Source organism: Emydura macquarii, unplaced genomic scaffold (genome assembly GCF_026122565.2).
Source record: "Emydura macquarii macquarii isolate MOO-44397 ecotype Brisbane River unplaced genomic scaffold, CSIRO-AGI_Emac_v2 contig_312, whole genome shotgun sequence".
In the NCBI taxonomy this organism is placed as follows: domain Eukaryota; kingdom Metazoa; phylum Chordata; order Testudines; family Chelidae; genus Emydura; species Emydura macquarii.
The window spans coordinates 11,950,285-11,964,024 of NW_027130449.1; the positions used below are offsets into that span (position 1 = coordinate 11,950,285).

At 47.3% G+C, this 13,740-nt stretch overlaps 1 protein-coding gene and 1 long non-coding RNA gene across 2 annotated transcripts in view; one reads left to right on the plus strand and one right to left on the minus strand.

Moving 5' to 3' along the window:
* Window positions 1-7,942: 7,942 nt before the first annotated feature.
* Window positions 7,943-10,553, minus strand: LOC137164671 (uncharacterized). The gene is made up of 2 exons (XR_010923155.1): window positions 10,273-10,553; window positions 7,943-8,901 (listed from the first exon to the last, which is right to left on the minus strand). It is a non-coding gene; the product is annotated as an uncharacterized lncRNA (long non-coding RNA).
* TTC12 (tetratricopeptide repeat domain 12) overlaps window positions 9,630-13,740 on the plus strand; it is a 28,230-nt gene continuing 24,119 nt past the window's right edge. The window contains exons 1-4 of the mRNA XM_067565602.1: window positions 9,630-9,776; window positions 10,493-10,584; window positions 12,543-12,694; window positions 13,697-13,727. Of these exons, the coding sequence (XP_067421703.1) occupies window positions 10,524-10,584; window positions 12,543-12,694; window positions 13,697-13,727 (244 nt within the window). The 5' untranslated portion in view covers window positions 9,630-9,776; window positions 10,493-10,523. The remainder of the gene's footprint in view (window positions 9,777-10,492; window positions 10,585-12,542; window positions 12,695-13,696; window positions 13,728-13,740) is intronic.

Consider the following 13,740-nt stretch of genomic DNA (forward strand, 5'->3'; position numbering starts at 1 on the left):
CCAGGGGTCTGTTCTCACCTGTCCCTGCTCGCTGGCGCTAGCATGGCTGAGGCTCTGCATCAGCGACACCAGGAAATGTGGCCTGCCTGTTGGTTTCTTTAAGTGCTCCGGCAGGGTGTATAAATAGCAGCATCGCACGGGAGTCGGGACAGCTCTCTGGATAGCGTCAGTGAGACGGGCCTGCAGTCCTGGAGCCCTCCTTAGGAAAGAGATGTTGAGAAAGTGGAGGGAATCCAGAGGAGGACAAGGAAGATGATAAAGGGATTCGCGTATATGCTTTATGAAGGGAGAGTCAGGAAACCTGCCAAGGAACATTCCCACGGGTTGGTGATACAAGATGGAGGCAGGCAGGAGCAGTGGGTGTAGATACAACCAATGGACTGCCTTGTGCCGGGTCTCCTGATGGGGTTCTGTGCCATGGACAACTGGCTCACGAGAGATGGCCTTTGACACCTCTGATCTGTTTGACAATGGCCAGTACACAGCCATGAGAAGGTGACACCTTTTGCTCCCAGGAGGGTGGGATGGAGTTGATCCAATGACTCTAAAGATGAAAAGCTCCACTCTCTATATCCTGGCCCGTTTTCCCACTCACTCAGTGGGGTTCATTCCTCATGATACCAGGCCCGAAATTCCCTCCATGTCTCATGAATATTTATCAGCTAGGATGAACGTGCTGGGCTCAGTCATCGCTGTGCACCATCGTGAACCACGTGGCATTCCAGGTCCACAGCTTATATTTTACAGTGCAAGGAGGGGAACTAATTAAAACCCATAGAGACGGAAGAGACATAAAACTCAGAGGAGAGGCACAGACCCACAAGTGGGCAAAACAGACAAAAAAAATCATTTCAGCATTTTTTATCACCTATTTTTTTGACTCACAAGTGTTGTACCCCATAAGAAAAGCCTCACATACATTCACGTGCATCATCATCCAGCCTGCAGATCCTACCCTCGCTCCACGCTGAGAATGAATGCACGTGGCTCAGTTTGGGGAACCAAAGGAGGAAATCAAAGCAAATATTTTAGCCCCGTGGAGGCCAAATATGCAGCAGCTGCTGGGAAATAAGTGGATGGGACTGAGGTTTATTGATAACATCATAACGATGGGAGATTAGCATGCTTGTCTTTGTTCAAAGGTCCCGCAGCACTTTACAAGCATTGATTTATTTCCACCGCACGCTGTCAGCCGTCAACAAATGCCTAGAGACCAATACACAGGCTGCATTCTGAACAGAGAATTATTTGCACTGTTTGCCCAACCAGCAAATCCATTTTACAAGTCGTGCCACTGAGGCACAGGGCAGAACAGACCTGGACCTACAGAAGGACACACAACTAGGACCTGGCCTGATCCCCTTTGAAGTCAGTGGGCGTCTTTCACAGATTTTACTTTAGGGGTGGATTCCCTTGGTCTCAGAGCAAGGGACAGAACCTAGCATGAGAGATTGCAGATTTCGAACGCAGGCCTATTTCTAGATTCCACCTTTCTGATGCTGGCCCACCGGCGCTCTGCCCATGAAGTCCAGATCGGAGCAGATATCCGGCCCCACTGATTGGCTCAAACACACTACTTAAGCCAGAAGGAGGCACAGGAAGTTGTCTGAGGAGGATTGAGTTCCTGATCTGCTGCTGTGCTGGACCCTACCCTTTAGAACTGCTGCCTGACGCTGACTCTAATCCTGACCCTCAGTGTGACTCCTGACACTGATTCTGGCTCATCCTTTGGCGTGACTCCTGACCCCAACTTTGGCCCCAACCCTTGGGATGATCCCGACTCCCACTCCAGGTCTGGCTTTGGTTCCTGATTTCTGACCCCGGCTCTGACCACCCACGCCCTGGTCCCTGCACCCAGGAGTCCTGCTCCTTGATGCCCATGCTGGAATCAGGAGGTCAAACAGCACACACATCCATTTCCTGATAGAGTGGGGAGTGGTACAGAGAGTGGAGAAGTGGGGCCACTAGGAAAGCATCCTTCAGGCATTTAATTTGGTGGCAGCACTGGCAAATCACCTCCTGACTAGCACAGATATCAGAGATGGAAGAGACTCCACAGACCCTGCCCAGCTAATCTGTCTTCCACAGGGCCAGTGTAGACTGGTCCCTGTAGTATAGCCCTCTGAGCTTGTCAGGTGTCGCCTTCCCTTTGAATATCTTGCCCACATCTCTAGCCTCTTGGGGTGTGGATAATGTTCCTCCCCACAGTGGAGTTCACAGCCCCCTCCCAAGTGGTGTTTGGTCCCTGTTACACAGAAGGCAGTGAGGGCTAGTGGCTGGAACACAGGTAAGATGTCTCCCAATTATTCAAGCAGGGAAGTGAAAATGCTGTGGGATTCCTTCATAGTCTGATAGAGTTTAAGGCCAGAAGGCACTATTAGATCATCCAGACTGACCTCCTGTATAGCGACAGAAGCCATTACATTTCACCCACTTATCCCTATATTGGACCCAATAACTTGTATTTGTGTTTTCCAGTAACTTGTTTCATGACTCTTTAGTTCTGATGCAAATCATTTTCAACAATAGATCTCCCTGGATCCTCCGTCTTTGGGTGGAACGCACGTGACCATGGAATTAAAACAATGAACCTTTCAGAACGATGGCTCCCTGCTTGTTTTGTGTGGGTAGATGGTGCCACCCTATGGCCAGTTTCAATAGTCACAGGTTTCCACTTCTCTGTCAATAAGGCTTTTCCCCCCCTCACAGATCTTGCTGGTGAAACCTCAGACTCCTTGCGGCTCTGGTCACATATATGCACACTGGAGGACAGGATGAGAATTGGTCTGAGTTCAGCAAAATGAAATTGAATAAAGATAAGTGCAAAGCACTACAGTTAGGAAGGAAAATGAAATACAAAATGGGGACTAACTAGCTAGGTGGTGGGGCCGGTGAAAAGGATCTGGGGGTTACAGTGGATCACAAGTTGAATATGAGCCAACAATGTGATACAGTTGCTAATATCCTTCTGGAGTTTATTAACAGGAATGTAATTTGTCAGGCACAGGAGGTAATTGGCCCATTGGTGAGGTCTCAGCGGCAGTACTGTGTCCAATTTGGAGTGGAAATGGGCAAATTGGAAAGAGTCCAAAGGCGAGCAATAAAAATGATAGAAAGGTTTAGAAAACTGGGGATGTTTAGTTGTGAGAAAAGAAGACGATAAGTTACCTGAGAACAGTTTTCTAATATGTTAAAGGCTGCTATAAAGAGGGTCTGTTGCTTCTGCTTGCAGAGCTGCTGCTCCTCTTGATGAAGAATTGCCCCCACCTGGCCCAATTTCTGCAGTGAGGGCATACACCTGGGACTTTGCCTTCCCTAGGGAGGGAGGTTTCGCCTCCTATCACAGGATCAGGTCTCTGCCCCCTTTTGCAAAATGTCACTAGCAGGACCCATGGCACATTGTTACCTTGGCTTCGGATACTCCGTCGTGGGGACAGGAACATGACAGCGCTTCGCACTTCTACAGCCTCGTCCCTGCACGGATCTCAAAGCGTGTGGTGAGCCCCGAGCCCCTGAGACATCTAGAGGGAGCAGGCACGTTGTCTCCGTGCATCTCATCACTGAGGTCTTGTGATCACTAGTCTCCACGTGGTGGAGGTAGTGCTCCATTTTCACCCTGGGTGCATGAGCGCAGCTCACTTATCTGGCTGGCCTGTTTAGGAAGACATGGCTTGGATGCTCAGAATCCCCTGCACAGAGACGCTGCCAAGAGCCAAAGCTCAGAATTCCCCGACCTTTGGCCTTGTGGGCTGTGATCCCCAAAGGTGATCAAGACAGCTAGTTCTGAGAGTTGGGATGGTGCCGGGGATGATGTTTTCTATCTTTAGGCTTTTCTGCAGCGCCCGTCACCATGGCATCTGAGTTCCCTAGACCCCCTCTTTCTGGATTCCACCTTTCTGATGCTGGTAATTTATGGAAACCAAGGAGGAGAGAGGTCCCTGTGGGGGGAAGGGAGAGGGGGAGCTATTATCCAAGATGAGTGATGTGTGGTGCTGGTGAGGAGCATACAGGGTGAGGAGCTGCTTCTCGCAGTGGAGCCCTGCCCCTGCCTTGAGACAAATCCTGGAGAAAGCCAGACCCTCTGCTGTGAAAAGCCAAATGTTCTGGGCATTTCCCGGGAGCAGGACTGCTGCGGGCTCCTCCCGGGGGAAGGTCTCACCTTGAACTCCTCAACAGTCATGGCAGTGTAACAAATGAAACCGTAACCCAGGCTACAGGTGATTCCCAGATTGGCTTTGTGCTCCCATGCCAGTCATGGACTGGCTGCCTTTTAAGTGGGCTTCCTCTCCTGTTTGACCAGTGGCAGATCAGCTAGTGCTACGTTTTAACTAAAGAGGTCTCATTAGTTTGCCTTCAGGTTGCTGGGGCATTTGACCCTCTGAAGATGAACAGCAAAGGGGCTATGAGCATTTAAAATGCCAGACTTAGAAGATCTGAAATGCTTCTTGAAGAGATTATATGCAATAGCCCCAGCTGACGTGACCCTCTCGTGTTTGTTTACAGGAGATAAGCTCACAGCAAATACAGACGGCTACTCTGGTCTTTGCAAGTCTAACTGGCTGTGTGTTTCAGTGATAGGACAAACAGAAGACAGCAGCAGTGCGAGATTTCTCTTTTTGGTTTTCACCAAACTGCAAGGCGAGTGCAGATCCATTAATTATGGGAAAACCAGGCTACACTTCAGCAAGGCTCTGGGGCAGAGAAAACATTTCCGTGTGAAATTTCAAGGCAAGAAATTATTCAAGGCAGGGCAGGATGATGCCAAGAGTGGATATGTATCAGTCTAGAGAGCAGGGGCTCTAGGGCCTGTCAAAGTTGCCCCTCACTGGCTCAGCAGAAAGCTCTTAGTTGCAGGGTGCGTCCTGTGTCTGCCTCTCTGTACAACACCTATCACAGCATGGCCCCAGTCCAGGTTAGGGCGCCAGGGTGCAACTGAAACATAAATACTAAATAATGCAGAAGGACTTTTCTAAAAGGTAGGGGGATGAGGCAGCTGTTAAACAATGTGAAATGAATCTGCAAATGTAGAAAGAGATCCACAAAACGTTTCCTCTTGCAGCAGCATGTCTCTAAAAGGCCTAAAGATGGCATTCAAAATAGACCAGCGCTCTCTGGATAAGGGAAACCACCCCTGCACAGAGTCTGCTCAAGGCTTTAATCACCAATGAATAACCACATTAAGAGTTTAATGACCACATTAAGGGTCAAGTGAGGACTGAGCAGTGCCTGGGAATCTGGGCATGGGATGAATTTCACCTGCAAGGCAGAGATTTCCATGCTGCATTTTGATTGTTTGAACAGCTTTGCATGAAATTTAAGTCCCAATAATCAGCCTGGAGAGAGGAGAGCAAGAAATTAACATGGTTGTTTCACACGTCCAAGTAAATAAACAAGCGGGGGGCAGAGGGCATTACTTTATATAGCCTATACTGTCTTGTGAGTTAAGGGAAAACATTCTATATATTCTGCATAACTATAACATCTGTGAGACCCCTATGTATGTTTGTCTGTCTCCCTGTCTGTATATGCCTGTCAATGTGTGTGAGTGTGAATGAAAGTACCAATTGAAACGTGTCAATGAAGTATATTTTATTAACAAGAATCTCTGTAATTGTAGTATTGATACAATGTTGATACTGTTTTCCTAGTATTTACATTATTGATACTATTTCACTAAGTAAAGAACAATATTGATGTTGTTACAGTGTTGATACTTTTTTTATTGATACTATTTACCAAATTTCTGTATTCACAATAAACGTGGCTTGTTGCCTTATCCCCTGAAAAAGATCCTGTGATATTTGTTAGTTGAATAACAACATGAGAATTGGGGAACATCTGCCTGGTAACAGGAGCAGTATTGTGACGGTTCTGGGGACTTTGCTGCATTCTGCTTTGCAACATCCAGCTGCTGTCTTTCCTGCGGTGGGTAACTGTAAGGGACAGAGGACCGGGGTACTTCTGCTAGAGACCTTTCAGTTGCGGAGGCGAACAACAGCTCCAGCAAACCAACAAACCCATGTTGCTCTTGAAAAAGGCCAGCAGCTTGGTTGTGGGGAATACAGCAAAATTTGGGGAGTGGTGCACATCAAATTTTTGCTTTGAGAACGGCCCTGGGAACAGTAAGGTGCTCACCTCAAACCATGTGAAAAAAGCTTCAGGGCTGGGGCTTGATACCTGATCATCGTGAGGTGCGCACTGTCTTATGGCTTTTCAAGACAGGCAGATATTTCAACCTCCTTGGACAGGAACTTTCCATCTTTGAAGCCTCTGTTAGGAAACGTTACTGTTTGATTTGCTGCTGTTTGATTCCTATCCAGGACAAAGAGGGCACTGATCCATGGCCCAGCTCTCCGTTCTCACCCCAGGTGTGGGGCTGCTGCTGAATGTTAAAAGAGTTCTTCAGGCAGATGAATATTTCTTCTGCATTCGCCTCATGTCTGAACCTCCTGCCCCAGCACCTTTCTCCGCATCGTAAAGTTCTAGTGAACAAATTAAACACTTTGCAGCTCATACGCCCCAAATGAGCCCCTTATGGCTAACTAGAAAAAATCAAAGCATTCAGCTCCAGTGCTGCATTGAATTGTTTCAGTGCCCAGGATCTGTGCATACCATGTGGCTTTGGAAAGGCTGCAGCTTTGCACATACAGCTAAGGGGGTGGGGTAGAGGGATGGGGGTGAGAGTTTGCGGGTTGCAGTGAGAGGGTCCAAGACCCTCCAGGACATTTAATACCTTTGAGGTTCAGAGAGCTCCCTGTCCTGGAAAGCATACGCACTGCAGAGAGCTCATATAAAGCTAAAGGTACTGAAAAATAGAAAATCAGTTAGAGTATTGTGTGGTTCACAATGGACACCCATTCATAGTCTGAGCAAAATGCAAATCAATAGATTGCAGGGGCTGCAGGAAAAAGCAAAACCAGAAGGGGTTATCTAGTTTAGGAGTAAGAGAATGCACTTTTGAAACTATATCTGGGGTGCAGATGAACCCCCAATTATTCCTTCAATCTGTGAGATAAACCAACAATGAGCTTGATTTTATGAGAAGGAATCGCAGCCAAAATGGTTGAAAATGCTGGGGGAAAGGATGTGGGGTAAGTTATCTTGTAGGAGATAGAAGAATGCCCTGTTAGGTAACTGTAAGCTCCAGAAACCATGTGATGAGTTTGTTTTATATGAAACCATTTGTTTCCAATATTCTTACTTTCTATCACTTGAATCTCTGTTCTTTGATCATAAACATATTCCTGTTTTCACTGTGTATATATATCAAAGTGCTGTGTATTAAGCAGAGTGGTGATTCTGATTGAATCTTGCAAGCTGGCGTGTACTATTTCTTTGGGAGTAGCAAATCTGAGAGCTCTCTGAATGTTCTATGGAACAAGGGCTGGGCACTCCAGAAGGATGCTTGGAGGACTTAGAGTGGAGGTGTAACCAGTACCCAGACAGCGATCATATTCCAGAAGAGGAAAAGTTCTTAGGAGTGACTACAGATTGACCTATTCCGGTGGGCTCAGCACCCTGTGTCTGCATGGCCCAGAGACAGAGCTTGTTCCATTCAGCATGTGGCAGAATAAAAGGCCCAGATTATCCATTCAGAAAGCAGCACTTTCAAACTCCATTTTGTTCCCCCAATTTTCTGATATTGCAGCCAAATTCGCTTGACAGCAATAGGACTTCTGCCAATAAAGTAAATGTTTTGGAAGTGACGTGTTCTGCAGAAGACATCAATCAGAATAAAACTTCCTCAGCTCTTTGAGGTAGGTGTCAATTCCTGCACCATGCAAGCAATTGAAATTCATCCACTTCAAGTGTATTGAAGTGTGGGGACCAATTAAGTTTTCACTGTCTGCCTGGCTGAGACAAATGTTTGTCTGGGACTGTGGTCTATAGGCAGCCATTTGAGATGGTTTTCATGTCAGAACATTGCATGTGGCTGTAATTATTCATGCTGCCAAAAAATGCAGGGGGAGAAATTTAAGCCAGAACATTGGGGCTTGTCACAGGTGGACACGTTTACTGCATATTAAGAGTGCCCTCAGGCAGTTTAGCTTAGTATACTTCAGAGTTCATTACGCTAATGCACACAAAGGCACCAGCTATTTTGGGCTTTATCCCCATGTACACAAGACCCCAGTTTGTCAGTCTTCCGATCTGTCAATAGCCATCTGTGTTAAAATATAAACTTGAATAAAATGTAGGATTTTTTTTGCTCTATAAAGTCAAAATACAGTAATAATTTGGGCAACCAGTTTTGCTTGCATTGGTGTTCTTGTGTTACATGAACTCGTACGTTGCACTTCTGTATTGTAAATATCCTTTACTTGAGGATATCAAAACACATAAACTGAAGCAAATTGAAAATTATTAATGTTATTTGTAGTGTGGTAATACCTAAGAACTCCACGCATGGCCTAGGACCCTGGTATGCAAGCTGTTGTACAAAAAAGACAGTCCCTGGAAAAATCAGTATTTCCAAATATTTCTTCCATTGAGGCATGTGGGGTGAGAGAAGAAAGACCATTTTCTACTTTCTCGTAAGCAAGTTTATCCCGGCTTAAAAATAAAATTCCAATCTCCCTCAGTGAATGTTTCGACACAGGTGACAGTGTAATGTGGTTTCTAGTTTGGTTCCAGCGCAATACAATGAGAACAAAGGGTCGTACTGTCTTTCTGCAATGTCTACTTGGTTCTTCAGACTGAATACTCTCCAGTAGACAGCAGGGAAATGAATCATTTCTGACAGAGAATGATAGTTTTCCTCTACAGCATCAATCGAATGTTCACGGGGGGATTTCTGACCTGCTCCCTGTTGACAATTATTATTGAGTGTTTGATGACAGCTACAGTTTCCACCTCCTCATGAGAGTTCTTTCTCGCTGCTTGTCTCCCTTGTCACATCATCTGAAAACACCATTAAAGAAGAGGCGCTTTTTAAGAGAAAATAGGTGTTGGCCTTCCCTCGACGAGCAAAAAAATCCAGAGAGTGAGAAGTGAGGGAGGAAGGGTTTTATTAGAGGTCGTTAATTAGCTAAAACACAGCTATAATGCTGAAGATCCAGGATCGTTTCCGTGGCCTGGATGGAGTGGCGGCTGGCTCGGGGAGGCCCGTGGGCAGCTCGGGTTGAAGAGGTTGTTACGTAGAACTGTCCCCGAGTGTGTCGCCTGCCTTGGCGACGGCGTGGCCAGCCGCTGGGCCCTGAAGATAGCCCGTGAGGTCAGGAGGGGAGGCTGCCCACCGGGGACGGGGACTGGCCGGTGATGAACCCGAGCCGTGGGACTGCACCAGGAATTCAGCGGCCGGGCGTGATCCTGGGTGCGAGGCCTTGCGCTGGCTGGGAACAGGGCCCCGCCCTGCGGAGGAAGCCACCCAGGGGCTGCGGCCGAAGGGGGCTCATGGGGACCAGTCCATGGGGGAGGGGACTGCTTGGCCAGCGGGAGGGAGGGGCGAATCACTGAAGTACTACAGGGGGGCGGGACTTTGCAGGCTCCTCCCACCCCATTGGACGAACCCTCTGTCCCTCTGCCCTCAGGCGGCTACTTCCGGCATCGCCTCCGCAGCCTGGCCCCGCCCATCCTGGCATAGCTCCACCCACCCCCCCTCGCTGGGGCCCGGCCCCGCCTACTCACGGCCGCCGTGGGCTGAGCGTTCGGGCGGCGGCCCCCGAGGGCGGAAGGGGCGGAGCCTCAGGGGCTCGTTGTTACCCGGGCGACCAGGAGGACGCTGCGCTCACGTGGTTGCCGGCCTGGCCTCCCGCGGGGGACGCGGCTCGTACGGGGTGAGCCGGGCCCCGCTCCATTGTCGCCCCCGCCCCTCCCCCCCGGTCCGTGGTGCCCGCAGCCCCCCACAGTCCCTGGCACGCCCTGCAGTCCCCCCTCCCTGCTCCCCAGTGCCCCCCCGCCCCCCCGCCCTGCACCCCAGTGCCCCCCCCCCTACCCAGTGCCCCCCCCGCCCTGCACCCTGCCCCCCGCCCGCCCTGCACCCCAGTGCCCCCCTCCCTGCCCTGCACCCCGCTCCCTGCACCCCAGTGCACCCGTCCCCGCCCGCCCCCGCCCTGCACCCCAGTGCCCCCATCCCCCTGCACCCCAGCGCCCCCCTCACTGTCCTGCCGGCCCCCCTCCCGCTGCTCCCCAGTGCCCCCCTCCCTGCCCTGCCGGCCCCTGCAGCCCCACCTCCCCCTGCTCCCCACACCTGTGAACATCTGGCCCAGCACCGGCAGGTAGCCCTGGTGGTTTTGTGGCCCAGACCCTGTCCCAGCAGGGCTTGATACTGACATGGTGTGATACTCCCAGTCGCTGTCCGATGGTGCGCGCTGTCATTCTGGGCTGGGAACCGGCTGTCAAAGCCAAGTACATGGTAAAGGGACAGTGGACCATTGTGAGCCATCCAGTCTCCCCAGGTGTGAGGACAAACCCCTATTAAAATAGCCAGGAGGTTGTTTTTAGACTTCGTAAATTTCTTTTTTTCCCCTCATTTTGTTGTTCATTCCTTTAGGTTCCTCTCCACCCTCTAGGCAATCTGCACCATGATGGCTGATGAGGAAGAAAGAGATTTTCAGAACTTCCTTAGAGATGTGGATGAGATTAGTAAGTGTACTATAAATATGGTGGGCCAGATTGACACCTGGTCGAAGCGTGTGCCACTCAGGTGAAGTCACTGCATTCAGGCCAGCATTGGCTTCTGATTTTAGTGCCCACCTGAAGACATTTACAGAGATCCTGAGCTCCCCTAACTCCAGCTGATGTTGATAGGCCAGACTGAAAACTCCAGCTGATGTTGAAAACCAGACCGAAATTGTCTTCAGTTGGGCACCCAGTAAAGGAAGCAATCAACATCAGACGTTGCTTTACAAAATGTTATCCATGATGTTTCCTTCTGTAGAACAGTGTTTTATAAGAAATACTCATCGAGTGAGGGCCTCTGTCCTGAAGCCAGTGGGGTGGTGCATGGGTCTGCCCTCAGGCAGTCACTTCTGGGAATGGAGGTCTTAGTAGTGGGCTAGCAAATGAAGTGAAGTGAAATTTTAAAAATCTGAGTTTTTGATAATGATGGTAATATGTGGCATTTCTATCGCCCATTTGATCTGAGGATCTCAAAGTATTTTGTGGGCATTAACTTGTGAAGTCTTATAACACCTCGGTGAAGTAGCTAAGGGACCCACCACTGAATTGCCTCCATCTCTGGGAGGATTGTCACAGTTTTTTTTTAGCAGAATATAGCAATGCTATACAGCAGTTTAGGACAGGAAGCAAAATAGAAGAATAACATAGCCAAGTGAAACTGCAGCAGAAATTTAGGTCTGAAGGATAATTCCCTGCGAGAACTGATATTTGTCTTTCCCACTAAGACTGGAAAACTTCATCGATTTCCAAATTATAGCAGTGTGCCCTATGCTTTGGTAGGCTGCCTTTGTTTTATCTCCTGTTTTATCTATGTCCAGCCAGAGGCAAAAGACAAATAAGCATCTTCGGCACTGGACATATAACAAATGATGAAAGATAAATCGAAACACACCCAAATAGGGGATTTTGTATATTGAACAGCAAAGGACTTTGTATTTTTGAAAATTCTTTCTGTATTTTATCAGTGAAATTTGATGTGTTGGGCATCTTCCCTCATTGAAATGCTGGTTACTGCATCTCATTGTTGCCTTCACTTTTGCTCAGTGATGAATAACCAGACAGAAAATTGAGATCATTTGAGCTGGAGAAATAAAGAGAATTAGAGAACAATAGAAAAAAACAACCTGGGGATAGATTTAAAAAAAACACTAAAAAGAAGAAATGATCATACATTTTGGCCACTGTGTTTAGTTTTTGAAATCTCTGAGTACTTGGAGATGTAAATCTTGCCAGATGCTGGGAATGGCTCTAAATGCCTTCAGCTGTTATTTTTTTTTAAAGTCATGTAAGTTATTGGTAGAACTTAGAGTTGGGAAAAGACTTGTTAGATTGAATCCATCCCCCAGCCAACGTTTGGAACTATAGCCTATGGAGGAGGTATCAGATATTAAACTGGAGCTTCCCTGAACCATAGCCAAAAGGTCAAGGAGAGATGAATTTTTTTTTTTTTAGTTTATAAATATTGTCCTCGTTACGTATATGTTACATCAAGTCTTTTAGTGTATGTCTGCACTTTGAGCTGGAGGTGTGCTTCCCAAGTGGAGAAGACATACTCTCACTAACTCTCATCAGCTGAGCACACTACAAATAGAGGGTAGCCATGGCAGCACAAGCTGTGGAATAGGCCAGCTGCCCTGAGTGTGTGTGTAGGGTCTTAGTGTGGTAGCCAGTTCATGCCCACCTGAGTGCTGCAGCTTGCATGGCTGTGTTCTATTTTTAGTGTGCTAGCTTGATGGGAACTAGTGCAGTAAATCTCAAGTTGGGAATCATATCCCCACCTCAAAGCATAGGCATATCCTCAGTCGTACATTAGCTCCTTCTGGCTTCAAAGCCATGTGTAACCCAGAGCAGAACTTGACTCCTGATCTCTCTGAGTTCAGTCTATTTCATGTTTGTCTTGTTTGTTTTTTTACTATTTTTAGCCGATTTGGTTCAAGGCTTGAACTCCACAGACCCAGCTGTCCAGGGAAAAGCCATCTCTGATACAGAGAAAAGACTTCATGCCATGGAGGTCAGAGATGAGGGAGAATGCAAGACCAAGTTGAACAGAACAGTTATTAATTCACAAACTGCTGTAAGCCTTATGATTTCTTTTCAAGTATCAGATATAGGCGGTTAGCTGCACTTCCATCATTTGAAAGAATCTATCTTGCCACTTATGCAAAGCCAACATAAACATCATAAGAATTGTTACAAATATGGGTTGAATGTAGCTTAAACCCTTGCTTAATTTCCTCGCTGGTAAGCATATGGGAGAATACCCCGCATCATGTTTTACAGCCTACACCTGTTCAAGCTTGAGGAGATAAAAAGGAGATCACTGAGTGCTAATAGCAAACAAGAAGCGAGTGCTGAGATGCTGTAAAACATGGTTTCTGTTTGCTGCTTTCCAGGGGCCTGATCCAAGCCAGTCAAAGTCTTGAGAAGTTTTAATTCAGGCATTAGGAACTAGATTTTCAGGTGCCTACAGATGCAGATAGGCGCATAGTGGGATTTTCAGAAGTGCTTGAGCACGTTAGGCACCTAATGCCTGTTGAAATGAATGGAACTTGGGCACCTATCCTGCATCTATCTACATCTTTAGGCAACTAAATATCTTTGAAACTCTGGCCCTAAGTGTTGTGCAGCTTCACTTAGTCTTATGAAAAGAAATGCTTTACTTATGAAATATACCCCAGCAGGTGGTTGTTGCAGTTGGAATTATCAAACTGCAGTGGTGAAATTGCCCATGTGAAGAGTCTAACAGAAATTCTTAGCCCCATTGATTTGGCAAGAGGCCACCTGAGTATTGAATTGTTTGTTTTCTTCTGTTCTGTGACTTTAAATGCTCCTGATGGAATTAGTTTTGACAAGTTTAAAAAAGCTTTTCTTGCTCCTAGACTCATCATGTAATAGATTTGTGTTTTAAGCTGCTTTGAAAAATGAATGTTATCCATTTTTTCCCATCCATATTTTCTCATGAAAATTGCAGCTTGTTATTTCTAAACTAACTATACTTTAAAATGTATTTTCACTCCAGCTCAAACCTAACCTTTTTTGTGTATGTGTTTGTGTGTCACTCATCTGACTTTTTCAGGACATGCAGAATATGGAAACAGTGGGACGAGGTAGGACGGAGTT